Source organism: Zalophus californianus, chromosome 16, assembly GCF_009762305.2.
Source record: "Zalophus californianus isolate mZalCal1 chromosome 16, mZalCal1.pri.v2, whole genome shotgun sequence".
NCBI lineage: Eukaryota > Metazoa > Chordata > Mammalia > Carnivora > Otariidae > Zalophus > Zalophus californianus.
Genome location: NC_045610.1, coordinates 40,461,315 through 40,473,338, shown reverse-complemented (window position 1 = coordinate 40,473,338; position 12,024 = coordinate 40,461,315). Strand labels below are relative to the sequence as shown.

General features: G+C 55.3%; 3 protein-coding genes across 5 annotated transcripts; all 3 read right to left on the bottom strand.

Annotated features, from left to right (window-relative positions):
- Nucleotides 1-429: 429 nt before the first annotated feature.
- Nucleotides 430-966, bottom strand: LOC118356404 (keratin-associated protein 9-1-like). Of its 2 annotated transcripts, none has more exons than XM_035724821.1 (2): nt 749-966; nt 430-694 (listed from the first exon to the last, which is right to left on the bottom strand). In XM_035724821.1, exons 1-2 carry the CDS (start codon nt 964-966, stop codon nt 430-432), a joined length of 483 nt encoding a protein of 160 aa, XP_035580714.1. The 2 variants fall into 2 exon arrangements, with proteins under 2 accessions (XP_035580714.1, XP_035580715.1); XM_035724822.1 differs by having other exon boundaries at nt 430-713; nt 807-966.
- A 3,411-nt stretch (nt 967-4,377) lies between these two features.
- On the bottom strand, nt 4,378-4,929 carry LOC118356401 (keratin-associated protein 9-2-like). The gene is made up of 2 exons (XM_035724817.1): nt 4,837-4,929; nt 4,378-4,740 (listed from the first exon to the last, which is right to left on the bottom strand). The coding sequence occupies exons 1-2, from the start codon at nt 4,927-4,929 to the stop codon at nt 4,378-4,380; spliced, it is 456 nt and encodes a 151-aa protein (XP_035580710.1).
- Nucleotides 4,930-8,341: 3,412 nt separating this feature from the next.
- Nucleotides 8,342-8,878, bottom strand: LOC118356403 (keratin-associated protein 9-2-like). Of its 2 annotated transcripts, none has more exons than XM_035724819.1 (2): nt 8,661-8,878; nt 8,342-8,606 (listed from the first exon to the last, which is right to left on the bottom strand). In XM_035724819.1, the coding sequence occupies exons 1-2, from the start codon at nt 8,876-8,878 to the stop codon at nt 8,342-8,344; spliced, it is 483 nt and encodes a 160-aa protein (XP_035580712.1). The 2 variants fall into 2 exon arrangements, with proteins under 2 accessions (XP_035580712.1, XP_035580713.1); XM_035724820.1 differs by having other exon boundaries at nt 8,342-8,625; nt 8,719-8,878.
- Nucleotides 8,879-12,024: the final 3,146 nt, after the last annotated feature.

Below are 12,024 nucleotides of genomic sequence, written 5' to 3'. Positions count from 1 at the left end.
CAAAAATATGTATCAAGCAAGAGGATTTATTTCTCAAAGGTAGGTAGGATGAAGATCTTGACTCCGGAGTCAAAGCAGAGATCTTGACCCCTCTTGACTCCGTAGTATCTGGAGGCATGCAGCTGGCAGGGTCTCACGAGACCTAAGGAAGAAGAGAATCAGGAAAAGTGGTCCCCACTTCCTCAAGCTGATTCACAAGCTTTTGAACAGGCAGATGAGTAACAGAAATGTTGGCGATTGCATGCTGGCTTTCAGTAGCATTTGGCAGTGTCCTTGTTTCCCAAATGGCAAATCAGTGCTGTGTGCAGATGGTGGTTCTTGGTGAGGCAGTCAGCGGTAGGAAGGCTGGCAGCGGCCGGACATCCAGCAGGGGTGGCAGCAGGTGGTCCTCCGGCAGGTGGCATGGCAGCAGTTTGGCTGGCCACCAGGCTAGCAGCAGCTGGATCCACAGCCCTGGGCTAGGCATCCAGGCAAGCAGCAGCAGGTGGGGAAGTAGCAGGTTCTCCTGCAGTACACGGGGGTACAGCAGGCTGGCTGACAGCAGCTGGACCCACAGCAAGTTTGTCCACAGCCACTGGACCCACAGCAGCTGGGTTGACAGCAGCTGGAGACACAGCAGCTGGGCCGGCAGCAGGTGGTCCTGCAGCAGGTGGTCTGACAGCAAGTGGGGCGGCAGCAGCAAGGCTGGCAGCAGCTGGACCCGCAGCAGCTGGACCCGCTGCCGCCTTGTCCACAGCCGCCCCCGCACCCGCAGCAGCTGGGCCGGCAGCAGGTGGTCTGACAGCAAGTTGGGGGGCAGCAGCAAGGCTGGCAGCAGCTGGACCCGCAGCAGCTGGACCCGCTGCCGCCTTGTCCACAGCCGCCGCCGCACCCGCAGCAGCTGGGCTGGCAGCAGGTGGTCCTGCAGCAGGTGGTCCTGCAGCACGTAGGCTGGCAGCAAGGGGAGCAGCAGCACGAGTCGGTCATGGTGTCACCGGTGGAGGGGGAGCTTCTGTTCAGAGGTGGGTTTCTCAGATTCTGTTGTGTCCTCTTGTTGTGGGGCTTTTATGCACTAGAGCCCCACATTTGGACCAATGGGCATGACTTTCTTGTTGTTGTTTACATCGTTTGCCTAATAATTTGGGAATTGAAGAAGAGGAAGTTTTTCTCTGAATGTAATGAATCTTGCGAAAATAAGTGCCTAACGTGTTTCTTAATTGAGAATAACTCATGGAGACGTTTTCTGATGCAAACAAGGTGGTCACATCAGAAGCATCATTCTCGTGTCAATGATTTCATCACGTGACGTAACTCCCTCCCCCTGGCCTGGGAAGTGGTTGGCGAGTCAGTTTAGTGGTCCTTCCCCAGCGTCGGTCCTTAGGTTGCATGTAGATTAGGAATATCCCCGAGATGAGGGGCGTGATTGTTGTTGATACGTTCATAGTGATGAATTGGAATCGTGCCTGAGCCCAAGTCGGTTTCCCCACAAAGCCTGATTCCAGACTCCCACAGCATCGGTCTCGTGGAGCACCCTACCCCACCTCAATGTCCCAGTTCAATCAAAGACACTTGGGTGGAAGATATGTGACTTCATCTCTTCCATGTGTCGAGGCAGAATCAAGCAGGTGGATAGAAACAGCAGCGGCACACCAAGACCAGGCAAGCGTCAGGCACCGAACTTCCTGAGTGACCAGCCGTCCTGATTCACCCAGAGATGAGGGCTTTGAGAGGATGGGGGACTTTCCGTGATGTAACTGGGGCAGTTTGGGAAATCCAGGAGGAGTTGGTGACTCTAGTCCTCACCTTGTTAACCAGCAGAGTGAGTTACTTAATGCACTGACTACACAGTTACTGTTTTCTCTTCCTCCCTCCTTCCCTCCCTCCGTCTACCTTCCTGTCTCCCCGCCTCCCGTCTCCTCCTCTCTTCCTTCTTCTTCCTCCTCTGCCTTCCTCTTGTACCAGTGGTGCCCGTCCACCATCATTAAGAAGAAGATGTTGGGTCTGAGTGGAGAAGACCGTAGGCCGTAGATGATGCCTGAAAAAGGCCAGCCATTTATCTCAGACCTTCCTGTGTTTCTACCCACCACATCGGCATCTCTATGCCTAACGGCTGTTTTCATGCCACAGCAGAATGTCACGCTGCCTGGTGCGTGACACGCTGACAGAAACGCTCAACCGATGCTTCTGGAGAGTTGGTTTATAAAGACTCCAGATCCCTTGTTGCCGAATTAGGAGAAGCCCAATGAGTGTGTTACATCATTTCTGATATATCTCTCAGGCTTAAGCTTCACTTGCAAGCTGGCACGCTGGACTCCTTGTGCCTCTTCCCCGTGTCACTTTCGCACGCTCCAGCCCGTGGGATCGGCCCTCGCCGGAGAAACAGCATGCCTGGATGCTGTTCTTCGGAGTAGCTGCTGGGAGATACCAAACTCCGACATGACTTTACGCGTCTCAGTCTTGATTTCCTCATCCCTGCAATGGGAAGCTTGATGGCTGTGTTGAAAATTACCTCACGAATTCAAGAAATGTACGCGAAGCATTGGGCCAATCCTTAGCAAGTAGGAAGCAACCCAGGTCGTGTCTGGGTTGCCTCCTCATCAGGCAAAGCCCCAGGTCCTAAGGACCGGCAGGAGGCGTGTTTGGTCTTGGCAGGCTGTCCAGAGCCTCCCGGGGAGCTGGTCTTCAACGTTGACGTGTGTCCCGGGGCAGGAGCCTTCCTAGCTCATCAGAGGTCCCTCCACCGCTCCCGGGCGGAGACTCAGGCCCTACGTTTGCTCTTCCTCTCAGAGCCTGAATCCAGACTCACATCCCTGAGCGCCGAGGCAGCATCATGCATTAGTTCAGGACCAGAAGCGCCAGCCTCTGGCTACCGTGAGTCCTGTGAATGCCCATGCTCTTTCCTCTTTCTTCTTCCTCACTTGGCCTCCCCGTGCCCTCCGCCCATTCCCGCCTTAGCTCCGCTCCCAGAGCGGCACATTGACTTCCCTGGAACGCTTCCCACTTCCTTCCCCAAACGCTGGACGTTGTTTGGTTCCCGGAGATGGTTCAGAGGCCATGGATGACTCCCAAGTCATCCTACACGCCCAGTGCACGGGCTGTTGGCCCTAAGGTCGTCCTTCCTTACTGTTCTTGGTAACACGTTGATCACGACGCCAAATCGCCTTGCAGGTGGGGAGCCTGACGTGTTTGGCAGAAAACTGCTTGATACCTCCGTACCCTGCCAGTGGGTCCTGAGGACCACGAGGCCCAACCAGAAGGGGGCTTCCATGACCCAACGGGCCGTGCGTGAGCAGCTGCGGCCCTCAGTCATGAGGCCACTGCAGGCTCACCTCTCTGTGATGCAGAGGAGTGCATGAGGGGCTGGACGGCCCCCGAGGAAACGCAAAGGTCCCTGTGTTCCTAAGAGCTCTGAAGGGCAGGGCCCGCTGCCCTCCCATGGGGCTGGGGGTCACTGAGTGGTAGGGCCCGGGTATCTACCACCTGGTCCCCGATATCGCCTGCCCCCACAGGACAGTGGGACTTCCGTGGTCCTCAAAGACACTCACAGGAACTTCTTGCTGGTGCTCAGGCCCAGGGCGGTGCCTACGGGCCTGCAGATGGGAATGGGAGTGCCCTTCAGCAAGGGCAGGAGTTGCAGCCCGCCATCCAAGTGTGTCCCTGTCAGCTCTGTGACAAGAAGTCCCAAGATTTCCTCATCCGCAAATGGAGATATGAATTTGTGCGGAGTCTATGAGGCCCCAGAAGGATACTGTATGTGGTATGTGACCTGTACCGAAATCGTTGCATCGCGGATGCCGTACAAGGACACGAACACCATACGGGATGCAGATGAGTACAGGGTTTACCAGGAAATTCATGTGAGATTCCCGGTGTCTGGGGAGACATTCAAAAGGATCGTGACAGGAAGAAGCCAGCATTTCTGTGAGTGCAGTGAGAAAGAAAACATAGTTGTGCAGACATTAATCGTTGCAAAAATATGTATCAAGCAAGAGGATTTATTTCTCAAAGGTAGGTAGGATGAAGATCTTGACTCCGGAGTCAAAGCAGAGATCTTGACCCCTCTTGACTCCGTAGTATCTGGAGGCATGCAGCTGGCAGGGTCTCACGAGACCTAAGGAAGAAGAGAATCAGGAAAAGTGGTCCCCACTTCCTCAAGCTGATTCACAAGCTTTTGAACAGGCAGATGAGTAACAGAAATGTTGGCGATTGCATGCTGGCTTTCAGTAGCATTTGGCAGTGTCCTTGTTTCCCAAATGGCAAATCAGTGCTGTGTGCAGATGGTGGTTCTTGGTGAGGCAGTCAGCGGTAGGAAGGCTGGCAGCGGCCGGACATCCAGCAGGGGTGGCAGCAGGTGGTCCTCCGGCAGGTGGCATGGCAGCAGTTTGGCTGGCCACCAGGCTAGCAGCAGCTGGATCCACAGCCCTGGGCTAGGCATCCAGGCAAGCAGCAGCAGGTGGGGAAGTAGCAGGTTCTCCTGCAGTACACGGGGGTACAGCAGGCTGGCTGACAGCAGCTGGACCCACAGCAAGTTTGTCCACAGCCACTGGACCCACAGCAGCTGGGTTGACAGCAGCTGGAGACACAGCAGCTGGGCCGGCAGCAGGTGGTCCTGCAGCAGGTGGTCTGACAGCAAGTGGGGCGGCAGCAGCAAGGCTGGCAGCAGCTGGACCCGCAGCAGCTGGACCCGCTGCCGCCTTGTCCACAGCCGCCCCCGCACCCGCAGCAGCTGGGCCGGCAGCAGGTGGTCCGGCAGCAGGTGGTCTGACAGCAAGTTGGGGGGCAGCAGCAAGGCTGGCAGCAGCTGGACCCGCAGCAGCTGGACCCGCTGCCGCCTTGTCCACAGCCGCCGCCGCACCCGCAGCAGCTGGGCTGGCAGCAGGTGGTCCTGCAGCAGGTGGTCCTGCAGCACGTAGGCTGGCAGCAAGGGGAGCAGCAGCACGAGTCGGTCATGGTGTCACCGGTGGAGGGGGAGCTTCTGTTCAGAGGTGGGTTTCTCAGATTCTGTTGTGTCCTCTTGTTGTGGGGCTTTTATGCACTAGAGCCCCACATTTGGACCAATGGGCATGACTTTCTTGTTGTTGTTTACATCGTTTGCCTAATAATTTGGGAATTGAAGAAGAGGAAGTTTTTCTCTGAATGTAATGAATCTTGCGAAAATAAGTGCCTAACGTGTTTCTTAATTGAGAATAACTCATGGAGACGTTTTCTGATGCAAACAAGGTGGTCACATCAGAAGCATCATTCTCGTGTCAATGATTTCATCACGTGACGTAACTCCCTCCCCCTGGCCTGGGAAGTGGTTGGCGAGTCAGTTTAGTGGTCCTTCCCCAGCGTCGGTCCTTAGGTTGCATGTAGATTAGGAATATCCCCGAGATGAGGGGCGTGATTGTTGTTGATACGTTCATAGTGATGAATTGGAATCGTGCCTGAGCCCAAGTCGGTTTCCCCACAAAGCCTGATTCCAGACTCCCACAGCATCGGTCTCGTGGAGCACCCTACCCCACCTCAATGTCCCAGTTCAATCAAAGACACTTGGGTGGAAGATATGTGACTTCATCTCTTCCATGTGTCGAGGCAGAATCAAGCAGGTGGATAGAAACAGCAGCGGCACACCAAGACCAGGCAAGCGTCAGGCACCGAACTTCCTGAGTGACCAGCCGTCCTGATTCACCCAGAGATGAGGGCTTTGAGAGGATGGGGGACTTTCCGTGATGTAACTGGGGCAGTTTGGGAAATCCAGGAGGAGTTGGTGACTCTAGTCCTCACCTTGTTAACCAGCAGAGTGAGTTACTTAATGCACTGACTACACAGTTACTGTTTTCTCTTCCTCCCTCCTTCCCTCCCTCCGTCTACCTTCCTGTCTCCCCGCCTCCCGTCTCCTCCTCTCTTCCTTCTTCTTCCTCCTCTGCCTTCCTCTTGTACCAGTGGTGCCCGTCCACCATCATTAAGAAGAAGATGTTGGGTCTGAGTGGAGAAGACCGTAGGCCGTAGATGATGCCTGAAAAAGGCCAGCCATTTATCTCAGACCTTCCTGTGTTTCTACCCACCACATCGGCATCTCTATGCCTAACGGCTGTTTTCATGCCACAGCAGAATGTCACGCTGCCTGGTGCGTGACACGCTGACAGAAACGCTCAACCGATGCTTCTGGAGAGTTGGTTTATAAAGACTCCAGATCCCTTGTTGCCGAATTAGGAGAAGCCCAATGAGTGTGTTACATCATTTCTGATATATCTCTCAGGCTTAAGCTTCACTTGCAAGCTGGCACGCTGGACTCCTTGTGCCTCTTCCCCGTGTCACTTTCGCACGCTCCAGCCCGTGGGATCGGCCCTCGCCGGAGAAACAGCATGCCTGGATGCTGTTCTTCGGAGTAGCTGCTGGGAGATACCAAACTCCGACATGACTTTACGCGTCTCAGTCTTGATTTCCTCATCCCTGCAATGGGAAGCTTGATGGCTGTGTTGAAAATTACCTCACGAATTCAAGAAAATGTACGCGAAGCATTGGGCCAATCCTTAGCAAGTAGGAAGCAACCCAGGTCGTGTCTGGGTTGCCTCCTCATCAGGCAAAGCCCCAGGTCCTAAGGACCGGCAGGAGGCGTGTTTGGTCTTGGCAGGCTGTCCAGAGCCTCCCGGGGAGCTGGTCTTCAACGTTGACGTGTGTCCCGGGGCAGGAGCCTTCCTAGCTCATCAGAGGTCCCTCCACCGCTCCCGGGCGGAGACTCAGGCCCTACGTTTGCTCTTCCTCTCAGAGCCTGAATCCAGACTCACATCCCTGAGCGCCGAGGCAGCATCATGCATTAGTTCAGGACCAGAAGCGCCAGCCTCTGGCTACCGTGAGTCCTGTGAATGCCCATGCTCTTTCCTCTTTCTTCTTCCTCACTTGGCCTCCCCGTGCCCTCCGCCCATTCCCGCCTTAGCTCCGCTCCCAGAGCGGCACATTGACTTCCCTGGAACGCTTCCCACTTCCTTCCCCAAACGCTGGACGTTGTTTGGTTCCCGGAGATGGTTCAGAGGCCATGGATGACTCCCAAGTCATCCTACACGCCCAGTGCACGGGCTGTTGGCCCTAAGGTCGTCCTTCCTTACTGTTCTTGGTAACACGTTGATCACGACGCCAAATCGCCTTGCAGGTGGGGAGCCTGACGTGTTTGGCAGAAAACTGCTTGATACCTCCGTACCCTGCCAGTGGGTCCTGAGGACCACGAGGCCCAACCAGAAGGGGGCTTCCATGACCCAACGGGCCGTGCGTGAGCAGCTGCGGCCCTCAGTCATGAGGCCACTGCAGGCTCACCTCTCTGTGATGCAGAGGAGTGCATGAGGGGCTGGACGGCCCCCGAGGAAACGCAAAGGTCCCTGTGTTCCTAAGAGCTCTGAAGGGCAGGGCCCGCTGCCCTCCCATGGGGCTGGGGGTCACTGAGTGGTAGGACCCGGGTATCTACCACCTGGTCCCCGATATCGCCTGCCCCCACAGGACAGTGGGACTTCCGTGGTCCTCAAAGACACTCACAGGAACTTCTTGCTGGTGCTCAGGCCCAGGGCGGTGCCTACGGGCCTGCAGATGGGAATGGGAGTGCCCTTCAGCAAGGGCAGGAGTTGCAGCCCGCCATCCAAGTGTGTCCCTGTCAGCTCTGTGACAAGAAGTCCCAAGATTTCCTCATCCGCAAATGGAGATATGAATTTGTGCGGAGTCTATGAGGCCCAGAAGGATACTGTATGTGGTATGTGACCTGTACCGAAATCGTTGCATCGCGGATGCCGTACAAGGACACGAACACCATACGGGATGCAGATGAGTACAGGGTTTTACCAGGAAATTCATGTGAGATTCCCGGTGTCTGGGGAGACATTCAAAAGGATCGTGACAGGAAGAAGCCAGCATTTCTGTGAGTGCAGTGAGAAAGAAAACATAGTTGTGCAGACATTAATCGTTGCAAAAATATGTATCAAGCAAGAGGATTTATTTCTCAAAGGTAGGTAGGATGAAGATCTTGACTCCGGAGTCAAAGCAGAGATCTTGACCCCTCTTGACTCCGTAGTATCTGGAGGCATGCAGCTGGCAGGGTCTCACGAGACCTAAGGAAGAAGAGAATCAGGAAAAGTGGTCCCCACTTCCTCAAGCTGATTCACAAGCTTTTGAACAGGCAGATGAGTAACAGAAATGTTGGCGATTGCATGCTGGCTTTCAGTAGCATTTGGCAGTGTCCTTGTTTCCCAAATGGCAAATCAGTGCTGTGTGCAGATGGTGGTTCTTGGTGAGGCAGTCAGCGGTAGGAAGGCTGGCAGCGGCCGGACATCCAGCAGGGGTGGCAGCAGGTGGTCCTCCGGCAGGTGGCATGGCAGCAGTTTGGCTGGCCACCAGGCTAGCAGCAGCTGGATCCACAGCCCTGGGCTAGGCATCCAGGCAAGCAGCAGCAGGTGGGGAAGTAGCAGGTTCTCCTGCAGTACACGGGGGTACAGCAGGCTGGCTGACAGCAGCTGGACCCACAGCAAGTTTGTCCACAGCCACTGGACCCACAGCAGCTGGGTTGACAGCAGCTGGAGACACAGCAGCTGGGCCGGCAGCAGGTGGTCCTGCAGCAGGTGGTCTGACAGCAAGTGGGGCGGCAGCAGCAAGGCTGGCAGCAGCTGGACCCGCAGCAGCTGGACCCGCTGCCGCCTTGTCCACAGCCGCCCCCGCACCCGCAGCAGCTGGGCCGGCAGCAGGTGGTCTGACAGCAAGTTGGGGGGCAGCAGCAAGGCTGGCAGCAGCTGGACCCGCAGCAGCTGGACCCGCTGCCGCCTTGTCCACAGCCGCCGCCGCACCCGCAGCAGCTGGGCTGGCAGCAGGTGGTCCTGCAGCAGGTGGTCCTGCAGCACGTAGGCTGGCAGCAAGGGGAGCAGCAGCACAAGTCGGTCATGGTGTCACCGGTGGAGGGGGAGCTTCTGTTCAGAGGTGGGTTTCTCAGATTCTGTTGTGTCCTCTTGTTGTGGGCTTTTATGCACTAGAGCCCCACATTTGGACCAATGGGCATGACTTTCTTGTTGTTGTTTACATCGTTTGCCTAATAATTTGGGAATTGAAGAAGAGGAAGTTTTTCTCTGAATGTAATGAATCTTGCGAAAATAAGTGCCTAACGTGTTTCTTAATTGAGAATAACTCATGGAGACGTTTTCTGATGCAAACAAGGTGGTCACATCAGAAGCATCATTCTCGTGTCAATGATTTCATCACGTGACGTAACTCCCTCCCCCTGGCCTGGGAAGTGGTTGGCGAGTCAGTTTAGTGGTCCTTCCCCAGCGTCGGTCCTTAGGTTGCATGTAGATTAGGAATATCCCCGAGATGAGGGGCGTGATTGTTGTTGATACGTTCATAGTGATGAATTGGAATCGTGCCTGAGCCCAAGTCGGTTTCCCCACAAAGCCTGATTCCAGACTCCCACAGCATCGGTCTCGTGGAGCACCCTACCCCACCTCAATGTCCCAGTTCAATCAAAGACACTTGGGTGGAAGATATGTGACTTCATCTCTTCCATGTGTCGAGGCAGAATCAAGCAGGTGGATAGAAACAGCAGCGGCACACCAAGACCAGGCAAGCGTCAGGCACCGAACTTCCTGAGTGACCAGCCGTCCTGATTCACCCAGAGATGAGGGCTTTGAGAGGATGGGGGACTTTCCGTGATGTAACTGGGGCAGTTTGGGAAATCCAGGAGGAGTTGGTGACTCTAGTCCTCACCTTGTTAACCAGCAGAGTGAGTTACTTAATGCACTGACTACACAGTTACTGTTTTCTCTTCCTCCCTCCTTCCCTCCCTCCGTCTACCTTCCTGTCTCCCCGCCTCCCGTCTCCTCCTCTCTTCCTTCTTCTTCCTCCTCTGCCTTCCTCTTGTACCAGTGGTGCCCGTCCACCATCATTAAGAAGAAGATGTTGGGTCTGAGTGGAGAAGACCGTAGGCCGTAGATGATGCCTGAAAAAGGCCAGCCATTTATCTCAGACCTTCCTGTGTTTCTACCCACCACATCGGCATCTCTATGCCTAACGGCTGTTTTCATGCCACAGCAGAATGTCACGCTGCCTGGTGCGTGACACGCTGACAGAAACGCTCAACCGATGCTTCTGGAGAGTTGGTTTATAAAGACTCCAGATCCCTTGTTGCCGAATTAGGAGAAGCCCAATGAGTGTGTTACATCATTTCTGATATATCTCTCAGGCTTAAGCTTCACTTGCAAGCTGGCACGCTGGACTCCTTGTGCCTCTTCCCCGTGTCACTTTCGCACGCTCCAGCCCGTGGGATCGGCCCTCGCCGGAGAAACAGCATGCCTGGATGCTGTTCTTCGGAGTAGCTGCTGGGAGATACCAAACTCCGACATGACTTTACGCGTCTCAGTCTTGATTTCCTCATCCCTGCAATGGGAAGCTTGATGGCTGTGTTGAAAATTACCTCACGAATTCAAGAAAATGTACGCGAAGCATTGGGCCAATCCTTAGCAAGTAGGAAGCAACCCAGGTCGTGTCTGGGTTGCCTCCTCATCAGGCAAAGCCCCAGGTCCTAAGGACCGGCAGGAGGCGTGTTTGGTCTTGGCAGGCTGTCCGGAGCCTCCCGGGGAGCTGGTCTTCAACGTTGACGTGTGTCCCGGGGCAGGAGCCTTCCTAGCTCATCAGAGGTCCCTCCACCGCTCCCGGGCGGAGACTCAGGCCCTACGTTTGCTCTTCCTCTCAGAGCCTGAATCCAGACTCACATCCCTGAGCGCCGAGGCAGCATCATGCATTAGTTCAGGACCAGAAGCGCCAGCCTCTGGCTACCGTGAGTCCTGTGAATGCCCATGCTCTTTCCTCTTTCTTCTTCCTCACTTGGCCTCCCCGTGCCCTCCGCCCATTCCCGCCTTAGCTCCGCTCCCAGAGCGGCACATTGACTTCCCTGGAACGCTTCCCACTTCCTTCCCCAAACGCTGGACGTTGTTTGGTTCCCGGAGATGGTTCAGAGGCCATGGATGACTCCCAAGTCATCCTACACGCCCAGTGCACGGGCTGTTGGCCCTAAGGTCGTCCTTCCTTACTGTTCTTGGTAACACGTTGATCACGACGCCAAATCGCCTTGCAGGTGGGGAGCCTGACGTGTTTGGCAGAAAACTGCTTGATACCTCCGTACCCTGCCAGTGGGTCCTGAGGACCACGAGGCCCAACCAGAAGGGGGCTTCCATGCCCCAACGGGCCGTGCGTGAGCAGCTGCGGCCCTCAGTCATGAGGCCACTGCAGGCTCACCTCTCTGTGATGCAGAGGAGTGCATGAGGGGCTGGACGGCCCCCGAGGAAACGCAAAGGTCCCTGTGTTCCTAAGAGCTCTGAAGGGCAGGGCCCGCTGCCCTCCCATGGGGCTGGGGGTCACTGAGTGGTAGGACCCGGGTATCTACCACCTGGTCCCCGATATCGCCTGCCCCCACAGGACAGTGGGACTTCCGTGGTCCTCAAAGACACTCACAGGAACTTCTTGCTGGTGCTCAGGCCCAGGGCGGTGCCTACGGGCCTGCAGATGGGAATGGGAGTGCCCTTCAGCAAGGGCAGGAGTTGCAGCCCGCCATCCAAGTGTGTCCCTGTCAGCTCTGTGACAAGAAGTCCCAAGATTTCCTCATCCGCAAATGGAGATATGAATTTGTGCGGAGTCTATGAGGCCCCAGAAGGATACTGTATGTGGTATGTGACCTGTACCGAAATCGTTGCATCGCGGATGCCGTACAAGGACACGAACACCATACGGGATGCAGATGAGTACAGGGTTTACCAGGAAATTCATGTGAGATTCCCGGTGTCTGGGGAGACATTCAAAAGGATCGTGACAGGAAGAAGCCAGCATTTCTGTGAGTGCAGTGAGAAAGAAAACATAGTTGTGCAGACATTAATCATTGCAAAAATATGTATCAAGCAAGAGGATTTATTTCTCAAAGGTAGGTAGGATGAAGATCTTGACTCCGGAGTCAAAGCAGAGATCTTGACCCCTCTTGACTCCGTAGTATCTGGAGGCATGCAGCTGGCAGGGTCTCACGAGACCTAAGGAAGAAGAGAATCAGGA

Excerpts from the sequence above, each read along its gene's own strand:
- LOC118356403 (XM_035724819.1), bottom strand. The coding sequence starts at position 8,878 with ATGACCGACTTGTGCTGCTGCTCCCCTTGCTGCCAGCCTACGTGCTGC. Across the intron at positions 8,607-8,660 it reads TGCCGGCCCAGCTGCTGCGG|CTGCTGCCAGCCTTGCTGCT; the intron begins GTGCGGGGGCGG and ends CTGCGGGTCCAG.
- LOC118356404 (XM_035724821.1), bottom strand. The coding sequence starts at position 966 with ATGACCGACTCGTGCTGCTGCTCCCCTTGCTGCCAGCCTACGTGCTGC. Across the intron at positions 695-748 it reads TGCCGGCCCAGCTGCTGCGG|CTGCTGCCAGCCTTGCTGCT; the intron begins GTGCGGGGGCGG and ends CTGCGGGTCCAG.
- LOC118356401 (XM_035724817.1), bottom strand. The coding sequence starts at position 4,929 with ATGACCGACTCGTGCTGCTGCTCCCCTTGCTGCCAGCCTACGTGCTGC. Across the intron at positions 4,741-4,836 it reads GCTGCCAGCCCAGCTGCTGC|ACCACCTGCTGCCGGACCAC; the intron begins GGGTGCGGCGGC and ends ACTTGCTGTCAG.